Source organism: Uranotaenia lowii, chromosome 2, assembly GCF_029784155.1.
Source record: "Uranotaenia lowii strain MFRU-FL chromosome 2, ASM2978415v1, whole genome shotgun sequence".
Taxonomy (NCBI): Eukaryota; Metazoa; Arthropoda; class Insecta; order Diptera; family Culicidae; genus Uranotaenia; species Uranotaenia lowii.
The window spans coordinates 116286398-116302659 of NC_073692.1; the positions used below are offsets into that span (position 1 = coordinate 116286398).

General features: G+C 31.4%; 1 protein-coding gene across 1 annotated transcript; it reads left to right on the forward strand.

The window, feature by feature from the left end:
- Positions 1 to 13962, forward strand: LOC129741795 (laminin subunit gamma-1-like). Its single transcript, XM_055733583.1, has 6 exons — positions 1 to 506; positions 1279 to 1405; positions 12260 to 12479; positions 12595 to 12712; positions 12785 to 13629; positions 13697 to 13962. The coding sequence occupies exons 1-6, from the start codon at positions 352 to 354 to the stop codon at positions 13960 to 13962; spliced, it is 1731 nt and encodes a 576-aa protein (XP_055589558.1). The 5' UTR covers positions 1 to 351.
- Positions 13963 to 16262: the final 2300 nt, after the last annotated feature.

Here is a 16262-nt window from a genome sequence, read left to right on the forward strand (position 1 = left end):
GGGTTCCGTTGGGTCTCATCTTTTCAGTTGAGTTTCAATTTAATCTCGGTAACGTACGGACGGCGCGTAAGGTGAAAGTGATATAAGAATAGATAACAGATTATGTTCCTAGACTAGTGTTATTTGATAGTCTAAAAATAGTACTCAACGGTAAAAAGAATAAAATAGCTTTTAAAAGGGATAAAATTTCCTAACTTTGGTCAAAAACAAAAAGAAGAAAAACAAAGCAAATCAATCAAAGAAGTAATTGCTTCATTACTGGGTGCAGCCGCAATACCCAATCGATTGATCAACAAAGAAGAAATGTCCATTCAACTTGTATAGGTAGTCATCAACCGTTAAGCCAGCAGCATGATACGAATGTCATTTCTTACCACTAGTAGTTTTTTCGCGAGTGCAAAACGATGGCGAACAATTGGCTGGTGGATTGTGCTGCTTTTGGTCCATCGATTAATGGCCACCGATATTGGTTCCAGTGACGATCATATATGCATTCGATATGAAAGGTAGGTCTGTTGATTGGCAATCTTTGAAGTCTTACGAATATTGCGCAACTTAAGGCGATTGACTGTAAATCAGGGATTTTCTCATTATTAGGATGCCTTACAAGACCAACCCTATTCACCCTGATTATGGAAAGGAACATTTGCATTGAATACAAAAACATTATAAAATTTCTCTTGGTAAAACTTAACAACATTTTTTTAAAAATAATCAATTTGTTAAGAGGATCTCCCAGTTTTAACATTTTTCAGAGCAACTTTTAAGAAATTTTCAATAGGGAGGCCTATTTGTATTCTCAGATCTCTTTTTTTTCTGCAATTTAGTCAGTCATTGTCACTGATTAGACTAAACAAACGCCTGAAACACAAACAATCAATGTATTTAGTTCTCAGTATTGAAGAAAGAAATTAGCACACCAGGGTACCGCGCTGTGCACTTTTTGAACGACAATCGTTGGTTGATAAATTATGTCTCGTCGTTCTTTTGGCGGCTCAATACATGGCTATGGCTATTGCAGCTGTAAACACAATGTTGGATGAGGAATAATAAAGTGATTGTGGTGCCGTTTTTTTATGAGCCGAATTTAATTGGCTATCGATGAATATTATGGAGCCAGGTGTTCCAATAGCATAACAGCATTGACCTTGTTTCGCTCATCATTAATCAATATGCCGAACTGTTGATTCCTACTTATGTTCACGTTTCCATTTCCTCAATTTCAACATAATTTCTAGGAATTTATATGTATAATAAATAATGCTTATCTCTCCCTAGTTTTACAGAACTAGAAACCGTTCCTCGGAATGAAACTATACAAATACTTACCAGAGAATGGTGCCTGGAAATACCTCCTCGATGTACATCTTACCGACCAGAACTTAAAGAAGTCTTCGTAAAACAGGTTTGTAGTTTATTTTTTTTTAAATTTACACTTACAGAAAAAAAAACACATTTTGAATTGACTGTTGAATTAATTTAAAAAAAAGTAAATATTGAATTTCGAAAAAAAAACAGAAACTGGAAAAAACTGAACGATTGCAATCCAACGCAAGAATTTACTATCTCCAATTTAAGATTAAAAACTATGTGTGCCTATGTTAAATTACTCAAAGAAGTCGTTTCATTTCTTTCGACAAACAAATGTTTTACTCAAAGTATAATATTTTCATTTATGCAAAATTCAAAATTATGGTAAAAATAAAATGAAAAAAAAAATAAATCGAAACTCAATTAAACCAAGCTCTATGAACGTTCGAATTAATCAAAGAAAATGTTTTTGTAAAGAAAACAGTTTTAATTTTTTAATGTGACACCGAATAACCAAATCATAAATATTTATGAATCAAAACTGGCAGTTATGGATCTAGTTATTTGACTCTTTATAACTATTTTGTGTTCGAAAGCTCTGATTATTAACCCTTTAATGCATAGTGTTGTTTTAAAACAACATTAATCAAAATCCAAATATCTCGAAAACGCGTGAATATTTTTGAGTGATGTATTGACAAAAATTATTCTACAGATTAGAGATCAGCTCATGGTATTTTGATAACGGTGTTTAAATGTATGTATGAGATATCAAACAAAGTATGTGGAAAAATTGCAAAAATCAAATATATTAATTTTTTTGAAAAAAGTAGTTTTTGGAAAATCGCTGTTATTTCTTCAGATTTGCAAATTCTAACAAATTTTTTAATCTCAATCAATCACAAACACCTTCCTGCACCCAATTAAAAGACAAACACCGTCTTAGCCGATTTAGGCTTTACAGACTGAATAAATGACGTGGACAACTTAAGATTAACATTGAACACCCAGTACCGAGATGGGAATCGAACCCATGCCATCAGTGGGCTAGCGATTATCGTCTTACCACTCGACCACCGAGACGTACAAATAAGGTTTTGAAGAAATTAGCGAAATCATATTGAAATTAACTAAGAATTTCATAAAATATTTTTCAACTTTGATGGGCCATAACTTTCAAAATACTTAAAATAACGACATCAAACCTGTTGAATTTTGTTATTCGAATTAAAATGTTATTATTTCACTGAATCAATAGCTGCAATTCTTATTTAAAAAAAGTCATGCATTAAAGGGTTAATTTCGAATTGCGAAACTGATTAATTGAACTATTAATTATAATCTATTTACTCATATAAATGTACAACAAAAATGCTCATTTCTGAAACCTTATTATAAATCAGAAACTTTCCTTGTTGTTGAAAGATTAATCGGAAACTGAATTTCAGTACACTTTTATATGTTTCAATTATTGATATGAATACGACACTTTGAATCTGGATCATCAAAATAAAATTTGAAATCGCCGCCACCCGTGGCGTAGAGGACAGCCTCCAAGTCTTCTAAGCCAGGGGGTGTGAGATCGAATCCCGGTCACGGCATACACAGTACACTTTCGGTGGGTTGGTGGTTTTAGCATTTGTAAGATGCTAGCCATCCATATCCTCGAAAGATGTACGCTTAGAGTTAAGAAAAAAGGAATCTCTTCGAGGAAACATCATGTTTCATTGAGATCCTGTATGTGTTTGGGTTAGATAAAAAAAAAATACAAAATCTATTAGACCTGGAACAAAATTAAAAAAGTTCTTAATCTAAATCTCAACAATAACTTGAAAATAAATTCGGATATTCTATTTAAACAAAACCCAAAGTCCGGACTCTGAAATTGCATTTTGAATGAACCAATAAAAAATAATATTTAGACAAATTGTTACCATTTTAAATTTACGGGACGATGCGGGACAAATGGTCTTGTATGGCAAGAAGTGTCTACTTTTTTCATCCTCCTGAGAAGAGTTTTCGAGATTTTGTTAACAGTTCTGAGTCAAGATTTATATTTAGGTTATATTGTAGTTAAGTACTATTAATTTGTTTCCCATGTGTTATTTCTAAATATTATTAGGATCAATATGTGATCCGTTGATTTATACCTAAATAAATACATCAAGGCCGTGCGAACGGGGGGGGGGGGGGGGTTATGGGTTTTGACACGCCAAAACACTACCTCGTCTTAAGAATAGGTTTTTATTTAGAAGTTATTATCAAGATCTGAGTAGCTTTGTGAAAAGTGCTTACTACAAAAATAAGCAAAATAAAACCTAGTATCCCTTACTCACTTAGACTGTAAAACATCGTTTATATCATTACATATTTTATGCTGATATCAAATATTCTTCAAGAAACCAATTTCAATCTCATTTTTTTGTTTCTTGTTCTTTTATTTAAATGCTCAACTCCACATTCCAAAGGGGTTTGACAAATTACGCAAAACCACATTTTTCCGAGGTGCTAATAATTTAAAAAATTCTTTTGATTACTCTGGATGCCCTGAATCCAAATATGCAATGATTTTTTTTTCTATTAACTTTTGTTTTTGAAATAAATTTTAAAAATAAGTTATAATCATTAAAAAAATTTCTGATCTTTTTTGACAAAACATTAAAACATAACAAAAGTTTTAAAATATAAGTTTTAAATAGGTTTTTAATTTTTCCCAAAACCGCAATTTATTTGCCGAAAAAAGTGAAAATGTTTTCTTTTTGCTAGATTTTCTCATTCTGAGCCATATGAGAACTTAAGAGAATGTTTATAGAAGTTTTAGACCAAATCGAATTTTAGATATTTTTTAAAGCAAACATCAAAATGTTTTGCAGACTCTATAAAATTGTTAAATAAAACTAAACCTTTTTTAACTTTTTTCAGCAAAATCAGGAGTACTTTTAATGATATCTTTCCAAATTTTGAAAAACTGGAGAATTTCATTTGTTTAGATTATTAATCATTATCATCAAAATATTATTTCTAAATTTAAAGAAGTATCAAAGATTCATAGACAGATTCGGAATCAACAAAGCTGGAGTGTATAAATAAAATTTTACGAAAGATCGGAGTTCGGGACACCAAATTCTACCAAATCAAGCATTTAAAAATAGGATACAAAGCATTAAAAAATATAAATTCTCCATTGTTTTTAAATATAAATCGACAATAATAGAACTATTCATAACATCATCCATGAAAGTGTTTGAGTAATTCATATGAAAAATTTCAGCTCATTTAACAACTTTTTTGGCAAATTTACAAACTGAAAACTTCAGTTACTTTTTTCACCTTATTCATAATTACTCGTGGTCGTCGGGAAAGTTTATCAATAGTCAAAAATTAATGCTTTCATAATATTTCTAATGTTCTACAGTTTTGCCAAAAGTGTACAGATTTATTTAATGAATTCTAACCTTTTTTTCAAAAGATATCTCGAAAACAAATGCTGATAGATGAAGACTCAGCTCTTCAAAATTAGGCAAAATAAACTCTTTAATTCTGTGAAATTCGGAAAAATTTGAACTTTTGTAGCCTTGTGTTATTGAAATTTTGTTAAAAATTTTTTAACCAGCGTTAATATCTAACCTGATCGGATTATTGTTTTTTAATCTGGTGTCATATTTAATGTGTCTTGCCATATTTAATATTAAATGTGTATATGCCGAAGCTTCAAATTCTGGATTCATTCGAAATTTTCAGTTGCATTCGTTTGTTGGTGATGATTGATGTCAAATTTGTGTTTAAGATTTTTGTAAATTTATTTTAAAGAAAATTCTTAGTTCACAATAAGGAACATAACTTTGAATGATATATTAATGAGTTACTGGAAATAGTATTGTTTTGAAACTTTCAATATGATTCATTTTGTGCTTTGAGTTTGTGTGCCAGGAATGAGAAAATGGTTTTAGAAATCAATTTTCATATCTTTGTGTATTTTTGGTATTTTTATTAGTTCTAGCAAAATTTGAATTTCAAAAAACCCCCTTATGAACGGGTCCTTCACACGGGCCCGCATAGAATTTCTTGGAAAAAGAAATGCGCAAAACTTAAATAAAATATCAACCTAGTTAAAAATCGTTCACGTATTGCTTCTTGGAAAAGGAATGATGTTAAACGATTACTAACAAATTTCTCATATATTTCATTTTAAATTCTAACCCCACACAATTGTAATGCACTCTTTCTTATCATCCGTCATATGAATATTTTAATTTTGCATCCTAATCTATCATTTGAAGCCTGAATCCCCAGAATTTCAGACAATTTTGAGATTTTTTTTGGTATTTGAGTTTGTTATTTTGCAAAGTGTTTTATAAATGCTTAAACCTTTAATGCACAGTGTTTTTTTAGAACAACACTAATCAACATCCAAATATCTTGAAAGGCGTGGATATTTTTGAGTAATGAGTAATTGAGTAGTAAAAAAATATTTAACAGAAAAATAGAAATAAGTCTATGGTATTTTAGATATGGTTTTTCAATGTATGTGTGAAATATCTAAAAAAGTATGGGGAAAAAAGGCAAAAATCTTATTTTTTTTAAGTTTTTGGAAAATCGCTATTATTTCTTCAGATTTTCAAATTCTTACAACCTGTTTGATCTCAATCAATTAAAATACCTTCCTCAAGATTTGGAAGAAATTTGCAAAATCGTATTGAAATAAAATGAGAATTTCAGAAATTATTTTTCAACTTCGATGGGCCATAACTTGTATAATACTCAGAAAAACGACTTCAAACCTGTTCAGTTGTGTTATTCGAATTAAAATGATATTATTTCATTGAATCAATAACAGCTATTCTCATTTTAAAAAAGTCATGCCCCTTTTAAGAGTTAAAAACAAATAATACTTGAGTTATACATATCTGCCTATGTACTGAATCACAATAATTTACTGACAGCATCGCAAGCAATAAAATAAATCGCTGTTCGCAGTTCCCATCGATTTGACCTTATGAATTTCAATCAAACATTTCAAGATTTAATTTTATTATGCATTCAATTAACAATTCACTTCTAACGATCAACCGTCAAGCCGTAAAATATCAATAACATGTAATCTTTATGAGTCGCTGAAACGTTCATGCATTCTTTTAAATAACAGTTGCTGAGCAGAATGTTTTCTATTCAACTCCAGAGGAGAAATGGAAAAAACAATCTTTAAGTTTCGTTATATGTACTGTCAAATGGTTTATAATTATTTTCTAACAAAAAGGCAAAAATATTCACATTTTATTTTAATACGTAAATCGCAATGATTGTATGTAATGCTACAATAAGTAGTTCAACAAACGAGTTATCCTCAACTGAAACGAAATACTCGGGGTTGGTTCCAAAACACGATGCAGACAAATATTGTGATCCATTACTTAGGTATATCGCACCCAAATCATTTATCAAAATAACTTTGTGATTTCTAGCACTTCTCCAGAACAACCACGGCAAGTGTGCGCCTTCCGCTGATTGTGGTTGTTTTTTAACGGGGAATCTATTTGAATATAAAAACCAACACTTTCAATTTTCAAGCACTTCCTCGGTTGTTTGCGTTTTACTTAGCATTCTAGAGTTGGCAAAGATAAATCTTAATCAGACGCTTTGCAATAAACAAACAAAACCAAGAGAAAAAAAACACAAACAGTGCCCAAACTAGAATGGCAAAAAGCATCAAAGCATAAATTTTGTTTCTTCTTTTTAAAATTCGTCGACCTGGTCAGATTGTAGTGACCAACCGAGATAGTTACCTACCAAATTTAATCATAAACGACCAAAAACGACCACATTATGATTGCGGGAAAATGACACAAGGAAGAGCTTAGGGCGGGTGCGATCGCAATATGCATATGAATCGTTCATTCTATGTTAGTACGTGAAACAAACCTCAAAAACAAAAGCCGGATATGGGGTACCCCTTCTTCAGATGTTATTCCTCCTTCCCTGGCACTGGAAGAGGGCGTTATGGGCGCATCGCCATGTATAAATTTTATGGCCAATTTAATGTCCCAGTAGATGATCTGTTTGCTTTTTGGTAATGAACCCCCGTATTCAAATTACTTTGAAGCATACGGAAGGTTTGCCTGGGAAGAGTGAATATTTCTGACGTTATTTCTCTCTGTTGACCATTTTTCGATAAGCAATAAGCAATTTTTGTTATAAGTGAACTGATTTATAAAACTGTGTTAACATATTAAAAAAATGCAGTCCTTGATGATGTTCCTATAAGGATCGAATCGCTGGATCTAAAATAAATAACAATCTTTGCTATTTAAGTTGACTGATTGCCGAAAAATTCAGATTCCAATAAAACTTTTGTAGCCACTTTAAAATGTTTTTTACAAAATTAATCAATTTTGAATGTATCAGACGTAAGAAAAACGACGTAGAAAAACAGAAAAACAGAAAAACAGAAAACAGAAAACAGAAAGAAAACAGAAAAACAGAAAAACAGAAAAACAGAAAACAGAAAAACAGAAAACAGAAAAACAGAAAAACAGAAAAACAGAAAAACAGAAAACAGAAAAACAGAAAAACAGAAAAACAGAAAAACAGAAAAACAGAAAAACAGAAAAACAGAAAACAGAAAAACAGAAAACAAAACAGAAAAACAGAAAAACAGAAAAACAGAAAAACAGAAAAACAGAAAAACAGAAAAACAGAAAAACAGAAAACAGAAAAACAGAAAACAGAAAAACAGAAAAACAGAAAAACAGAAAACACAGAAAAACAGAAAAACAGAAAAACAGAAAAACAGAAAAACAGAAAAAAAAAACAGAAAAACAGAAAAACAGAAACAGAAAAACAGAAAATCAGAAAAACAGCCTAACAGAAAAACTGGAAAACAGAAAGAAAAACAGCGAAACTTTCTGTTATGTTAAATTGTCTAAATTCTTGAAATTGTCAAAATTGTCAAAATTGTCAAAATTGTCAAAATTGTCAAAATTGTCAAAATTGTCAAAATTGTCAAAATTGTCAAAATTGTCAAAATTGTCAAAATTGTCAAAATTGTCAAAATTGTCAAAATTGTCAAAATTGTCAAAATTGTCAAAATTGTCAAAATTGTCAAAATTGTCAAAATTGTCAAAATTGTCAAAATTGTCAAAATTGTCAAAATTGTCAAAATTGTCAAAATTGTCAAAATTGTCAAAATTGTCAAAATTGTCAAAATTGTCAAAATTGTCAAAATTGTCAAAATTGTCAAAATTGTCAAAATTGTCAAAATTGTCAAAATTGTCAAAATTGTCAAAATTGTCAAAATTGTCAAAATTGTCAAAATTGTCAAAATTGTCAAAATTGTCAAAATTGTCAAAATTGTCAAAATTGTCAAAATTGTCAAAATTGTCAAAATTGTCAAAATTGTCAAAATTGTCAAAATTGTCAAAATTGTCAAAATTGTCAAAATTGTCAAAATTGTCAAAATTGTCAAATTGTCAAAATTGTCAAAATTGTCAAGATTGTCAAAATTGTCAAAATTGTCAAAATTTTCAAAATTGTCAAATTGTCAAAATTGTCAAAATTGTCAAAATTGTCAAAATTGTCAAAATTGTCAAAACTGTCAAAATTGTCAAAATTGTCAAAATTGTCAAAATTGTCAAAATTGTCAAATTGTCAAAATTGTCAAAATTGTCAAAATTGTCAAAATTGTCAAAATTGTCAAATTGTCAAAATTGTCAAAATTGTCAAAATTGTCAAAATTGTCAAAATTGTCAAAATTGTCAAAATTGTCAAAATTGTCAAAATTGTCAAAATTGTCAAAATTGTCAAAATTGTCAAAATTGTCAAAATTGTCAAAATTGTCAAAATTGTCAAAATTGTCAAAATTGTCAAAATTGTCAAAATTGTCAAAATTGTCAAAATTGTCAAAATTGTCAAAATTGTCAAAATTGTCAAAATTGTCAAAATTGTCAAAATTGTCAAAATTGTCAAAATTGTCAAAATTGTCAAAATTGTCAAAATTGTCAAAATTGTCAAATTGTCAAAATTGTCAAAATTGTCAAAATTGTCAAAATTGTCAAAATTGTCAAAATTGTCAAAATTGTCAAAATTGTCAAAATTGTCAAAATTGTCAAAATTGTCAAAATTGTCAAAATTGTCAAAATTGTCAAAATTGTCAAAATTGTCAAAATTGTCAAAATTGTCAAAATTGTCAAAATTGTCAAAATTGTCAAAATTGTCAAAATTGTCAAAATTGTCAAAATTGTCAAAATTGTCAAAATTGTCAAAATTGTCAAAATTGTCAAAATTGTCAAAATTGTCAAAATTGTCAAAATTGTCAAAATTGTCAAAATTGTCAAAATTGTCAAAATTGTCAAAATTGTCAAAATTGTCAAAATTGTCAAAATTGTCAAAATTGTCAAAATTGTCAAAATTGTCAAAATTGTCAAAATTGTCAAAATTGTCAAAATTGTCAAAAATTGTCAAAATTGTCAAAATTGTCAAATTGTCAAAATTGTCAAAATTGTCAAAATTGTCAAAATTGTCAAAATTGTCAAAATTGTCAAAATTGTCAAAATTGTCAAAATTGTCAAAATTGTCAAAATTGTCAAAATTGTCAAAATTGTCAAAATTGTCAAATTGTCAAAATTGTCAAAATTGTCAAAATTGTCAAAATTGTCAAAATTGTCAAAATTGTCAAAATTGTCAAAATTGTCAAAATTGTCAAAATTGTCAAAATTGTCAAAATTGTCAAAATTGTCAAAATTGTCAAAATTGTCAAATTGTCAAAATTGTCAAAATTGTCAAAATTGTCAAAATTGTCAAAATTGTCAAAATTGACAAAATTGTCAAAATTGTCAAAATTGTCAAGATTGTCAAAATTGTCAAAATTGTCAAAATTGTCAAAATTGTCAAAATTGTCAAAATTGTCAAAATTGTCAAAATTGTCAAAATTGTCAAAATTGTCAAAATTGTCAAAATTGTCAAAATTGTCAAAATTGTCAAAATTGTCAAAATTGTCAAAATTGTCAAAATTGTCAAAATTGTCAAAATTGTCAAAATTGTCAAAATTGTCAAAATTGTCAAAATTGTCAAAATTGTCAAAATTGTCAAAATTGTCAAAATTGTCAAAATTGTCAAAATTGTCAAAATTGTCAAAATTGTTAAAATTGTCAAAATTGTCAAAATTGTCAAAATTGTCAAAATTGTCAAAATTGTCAAAATTGTCAAAATTGTCAAAATTGTCAAAATTGTCAAATTGTCAAAATTGTCAAAATTGTCAAAATTGTCAAAATTGTCAAATTGTCAAAATTGTCAAAATTGTCAAAATTGTCAAAATTGTCAAAATTGTCAAAATTGTCAAAATTGTCAAAATTGTCAAAATTGTCAAAATTGTCAAAATTGTCAAAATTGTCAAAATTGTCAAAATTGTCAAAATTGTCAAAATTGTCAAAATTGTCAAAATTGTCAAAATTGTCAAAATTGTCAAAATTGTCAAAATTGTCAAAATTGTCAAAATTGTCAAAATTGTCAAAATTGTCAAAATTGTCAAAATTGTCAAAATTGTCAAAATTGTCAAAATTGTCAAAATTGTCAAAATTGTCAAAATTGTCAAAATTGTCAAAATTGTCAAAATTGTCAAAATTGTCAAAATTGTCAAAATTGTCAAAATTGTCAAAATTGTCAAAATTGTCAAAATTGTCAAAATTGTCAAATTGTCAAAATTGTCAAAATTGTCAAAATTGTCAAAATTGTCAAAATTGTCAAAATTGTCAAAATTGTCAAAATTGTCAAAATTGTCAAAATTGTCAAAATTGTCAAAATTGTCAAAATTGTCAAAATTGTCAAAATTGTCAAATTGTCAAAATTGTCAAAATTGTCAAAATTGTCAAAATTGTCAAAATTGTCAAAATTGTCAAAATTGTCAAAATTGTCAAAATTGTCAAAATTGTCAAAATTGTCAAAATTGTCAAAATTGTCAAAATTGTCAAAATTGTCAAAATTGTCAAAATTGTCAAAATTGTCAAAATTGTCAAAATTGTCAAAATTGTCAAAATTGTCAAAATTGTCAAAATTGTCAAAATTGTCAAAATTGTCAAAATTGTCAAAATTGTCAAATTGTCAAAATTGTCAAAATTGTCAAAATTGTCAAAATTGTCAAAATTGTCAAAATTGTCAAAATTGTCAAATTGTCAAAATTGTCTAAATTGTCAAAATTGTCAAAATTGTCATGTATTCAAAATTGTCAAAATTGTCAAAATTGTCAAAATTGTCAAAATTGTCAAAATTGTCAAAATTGAATTTTTGAAAATCAATTTCCAATCAATTAAAAATAAAGATCGAGTCAGTGGCATGTTCCTTAATAATTTTTTAAATATGTACAGTGCAATTTCTATGAATTCCAAGAATAATTGCTAACTTGAGATTTAGCATTTTCCCAATAAAATCTTACCGCTCGAAACTAGTGATTGAAAAATGTTCGAAATTAACTTATGCTGAACCATGTTGGAGCTTAATTTAAAAATAAAAGAATCAGTCAGCTTGTTTATGGAAACACATGCTTACGATTTTGATAACTCATTCATTTAGCTACTTAAACATGTCCCGATTGTTGGTAATTGTATATTACATCATAATACAACCAATATGCCCGCATAGATTATTCAATTAATGATCCACTCAGAACTAACATGACATAAAATCGGTTGGAGTAGAAAAAAGGGGCATCAACTTGACGCAATCTTCCCCTTTCCAATCGTTGAGGTGTTGAATAGACTCATAAATTTGGGACGTGACTTGAAGGTAAAGTAATGTATACTCCGCTCAAGAATGAATTGATTTAGTTGCTGTAGAGTAAAAATAACATCGAATAAAGCGTTTGAAAAATATATGAAAAACAAGAACAAAAAAAACTTACTAAAAAAACGTAACTGATCTTTTTCATAAGATATCTATAACTGATTTTTTTTTATTTCAGAACGTTACCAAAACTCGTCGAATAGAATTCTGCTGCGAGGGCTTCGAGGAACGATTGGAAGAGACGGTTACCTTTGAAGGGATCAGCTCCCCACCGAAAAACTCCACCATCCGGCTGAATTGTCGCCCGATTTGCCGCGGCGGTTGTGGCCGCGGCACTTGCGAAGCACCCAACCAATGCAGCTGTGAGGCCGGATTTACCGGAAAACATTGTACGCAACGTGAGTTTTTTAGGTTGATCGTTCTATCGTTGTCGTCTGGTGTAGTGTATTTTATGTTCCTTCCAATTTACTTATGTTTTATTTCGGGATAACAATTGTTCAAATTTTATTACAGGATGTCGCAACGGAACTTGGGGCGAAAACTGTAAGCATCGATGTCACTGCCAGAACCATTCCCTGTGCGATGGCAAAACAGGTCACTGTCGATGTTCGGATGGCTGGATTGGTAATCAGTTGAGTTTTTGATAGTGTTTTTTTTTCGATGGCGAAATGTTCGACTCATTTCTATTTTTAACTTCTTCCAGTTGTGAATCGCCATGTCCCGCAGGTCATTTTGGAACTATGTGCAAGAGCAAGTGCCACTGCAACACTTCAAGATGTCATCACATTTCGGGTAAATGTCTGGCTGATCATAGTCAGGTTATGTTTGAAAACATTACTCGAATCGTGGAAAACATCACTTCCGGTGAAAGCACGGAGAGAATATCTGCGGAACAGTGGATCAAAATTGAAACTGAGCCTGTCTCCCCTTCAACAACTTCAACGACCACATCGATTCCAAACAACGCGACTTACGCGCAATCCTTCCAAGAATACATTCCTTCGAATGTCAGTGTAAGTTTTGTACCTTTGGAAAATTTGACAACGACCACAGAAGCCACATTGATCAATGATTCAACAATTTACGAAATATTGGCAACAACAACCAAATACGAAATAACTTTCATCAATACCTCAGTAGAAGATGTAAGCTCTCAATCTGATGCGGAGAACATAACATCGTCGAGTGAACCGAGTGAATTTGTATTTGTAGAATCAGAAGAACGATCCGATCTGATCGAATTCGTCGATGACAAAGACTACGATGAAAAGGAACAGGAAGTGAACCATAAACAGGCCGTAATAACTATATCCTGTTTGCTCCTTACGCTAGGTTTACTTCTATCAGTAGTAGCGTACATGAAGAAAATAAATCGTCGGGCGATCGAAGTTCAAAGGCAAAAACAGCTACCCGCACTACATTGCAAAACGGTTATAACCAAAGGACCAGATAGCCCTAGAGTTCTCGAACCTCTTCCTGAACCACCTCACGTAATCTACACCAGGGTGAAGGCGAAAAACCAAAGGAATGCTCTGAACGCGCAAATTGGTTTGTTTCTTCCTGCCCTCTATCTAAACCAATGTTCTCCCTAACCTTCTCCTTTTTTCCCTTCCAGAACACTACGATGTTCCAATCAACAACTCATCGGTTTCGCCATTCCAATTTCCCGTCATCAACGGAGTAGTGAAGTTGGATGGAACGCAGGCCAGGAAGTACAGCATGGAGCACATCTATGACGAAATTCAGTATCCGGCACTGGGTGATCCCAACGAGCAGCAGCAACAGCAGCGTGCCGACGACAATGGCGACGTCAACAGTATCGAGTGTTGGCCAGCCAAGGTCGCTCCGGTTAAGGTGATCGACGAAATTAAGGGGAAATAAAGTAATAAGTTTTTTAATAATTTTGTAGACTGCATGTTTTCATTCGAAATACTTTTTAGAGGGTGTATAACTTCCTTATAAAACTTCAAAGTTTGAGTTCCGTGATTAAAGTTATTCCAGAAGAAAGAAAATAGTATGAAACAGGCTCAATCGAATACTGAAACCAGCTGATTTCAACTACGAAGGTGAACATAATTGTGAAGTGCGCTGTAGCAAATGGAAGAATCTCAGGGATATTTTATACACCGGAAAGCTATGAGTAGAGTCAATTCGGCTTTAGAAGTCTCGATAGCAATAGGTTCCAGCATCAAAACCTCATCGGAATCAGTAAGAAATGTATCATCTCGATGACAACTTATTTGGTGAGATCCAACTTGTTAATAATTTTCAATTCAAGACTTTTACATAGTATAATTTTTATTAAAAACATATGAAGCCTTTGGTAGGGAACTTCGCACTTTATTCCTTCTCTTATCCCAGTATTTTTTGCAGTATTTACCATATGGTTTGCCTTGCCGAGCACAAACACATACAGGATCTCAATGAAACATGATGTTTCCTCGAAGAGATTCCTTTTTTCTTAACTCTAAGCGTACATCTTTCGAGGTTATGATGGCTAGCATCTTACAAATGCTAAAACCACCAACCCACCGAAAGTGAACCATGTATGCCGTGACCGGGATTCGATCCCATACCCCCTGGCTCAGAAGACTTGAAGGCTATCCTCTACGCCACGGGCGACAGCCCACATGTTTACATGAGGGATTTTTTCATCATCTGACAGGTTTATGCCGGGGGTCTTCAGATTTTCCTCAAAATTGAAAATTTAATTGATTTTTACGACACATTTATTTTTCACCAACTGACCAGGTGAGCTTTGCTACACCTTTCAAAAATAAATTAAATTTTGGATAAATATATAAATTGGGATCCTTTTCAGCATAATTTCAAATCAAATTTCACGATAATTCTAAAGCGATCGCTTTTAAATGAGAGCTGCCCCCTGGCTCAGAAGACTTGAAGGCTATCCTCTACGCCACGGGCGACAGCCCACATGTTTACATGAGGGATTTTTTCATCATCTGACAGGTTTATGCCGGGGGTCTTCAGATTTTCCTCAAAATTGAAAATTTAATTGATTTTTACGACACATTTATTTTTCACCAACTGACCAGGTGAGCTTTGCTACACCTTTCAAAAATAAATTAAATTTTGGATAAATATATAAATTGGTATCCTTTTCAGCATAATTTCAAATCAAATTTCACGATAATTCTAAAGCGATCGCTTTTAAATGAGAGCTGCAACTGGAGTTTCGAATTGCATTACAAAAATAATTCAATCTGAAACTTTGTTTTTCAATTTTTGCAATGCAATGCTCTGTTTCTTTAAGCCTCATTAGTTCTTTAATTATGCCAAAATGTAGGTTTTACTGGTATGAATTCCTCACCATTTCCTCCTTTCAATGCGAGGATTGCTCACGAACTTCTACAGACACCTTTTAAGTATCTGAAAAGAATCTCAATTTTGTTCCATTTATCTGATATGATTTTGAACTATTGGGGAAGGTCTCAAGTTATTTCTACGCAAAAACGTTTTGCTTGATACAGGGGCGGTCCTAGAGTTGGCTCTTGGGGGGGGGGGGGGGGTGATTTTTTAACTTTTCAAAAATCAGTCAATAAGAAGGATCGTAAATATCTGACGAAAACGTTTATTTTGAGAAACAGAGTGGAGGAGGGGAGGGGGGGGGGTAAGTTTGCAGTTGCAAATAAGACTTGAATTTTGTAGGCTTGTTTCTTGTAGGTTTGTAATTTGAAAAATTTGGAATTGAAGAAAAATAGTGAAAACTTTAAACAAATTTCCTCAATATACTTATTTTGATATCCTTTTATAAAACAATCTGTGTATCTAAGATGTTCACTGCGAAAAAGTGTTAATAAAAAGATTGTTTTCGTAATTTTTACATTTGGTAGTTTAAAAATTATAACTTTAAGAATTCTTTAAAGAATTTTTCGATATAAATATCATTTCACACAGCTTGCGCGACTCTACGGCGAACCCAGTATCCAGAAGGTGGTGAAGGCTGGCCGGATACGCTGGGCGGGGCATGTTGCGAGAATGCCGGACGACTGTCCTGCAAAACAGGTGTTCGCTACGAATCCGGTAGGAAAAAGACGAGCGGGGGCGCAACGAGCGAGGTGGTTAGACCAAGTGGAGCGTGATCTGGCGAACGTGGGGTGCCCGAGGAATTGGAGAACGGTTGCCAAGGACCGAGTGAATTTTAGGAATTATGTTCGTCA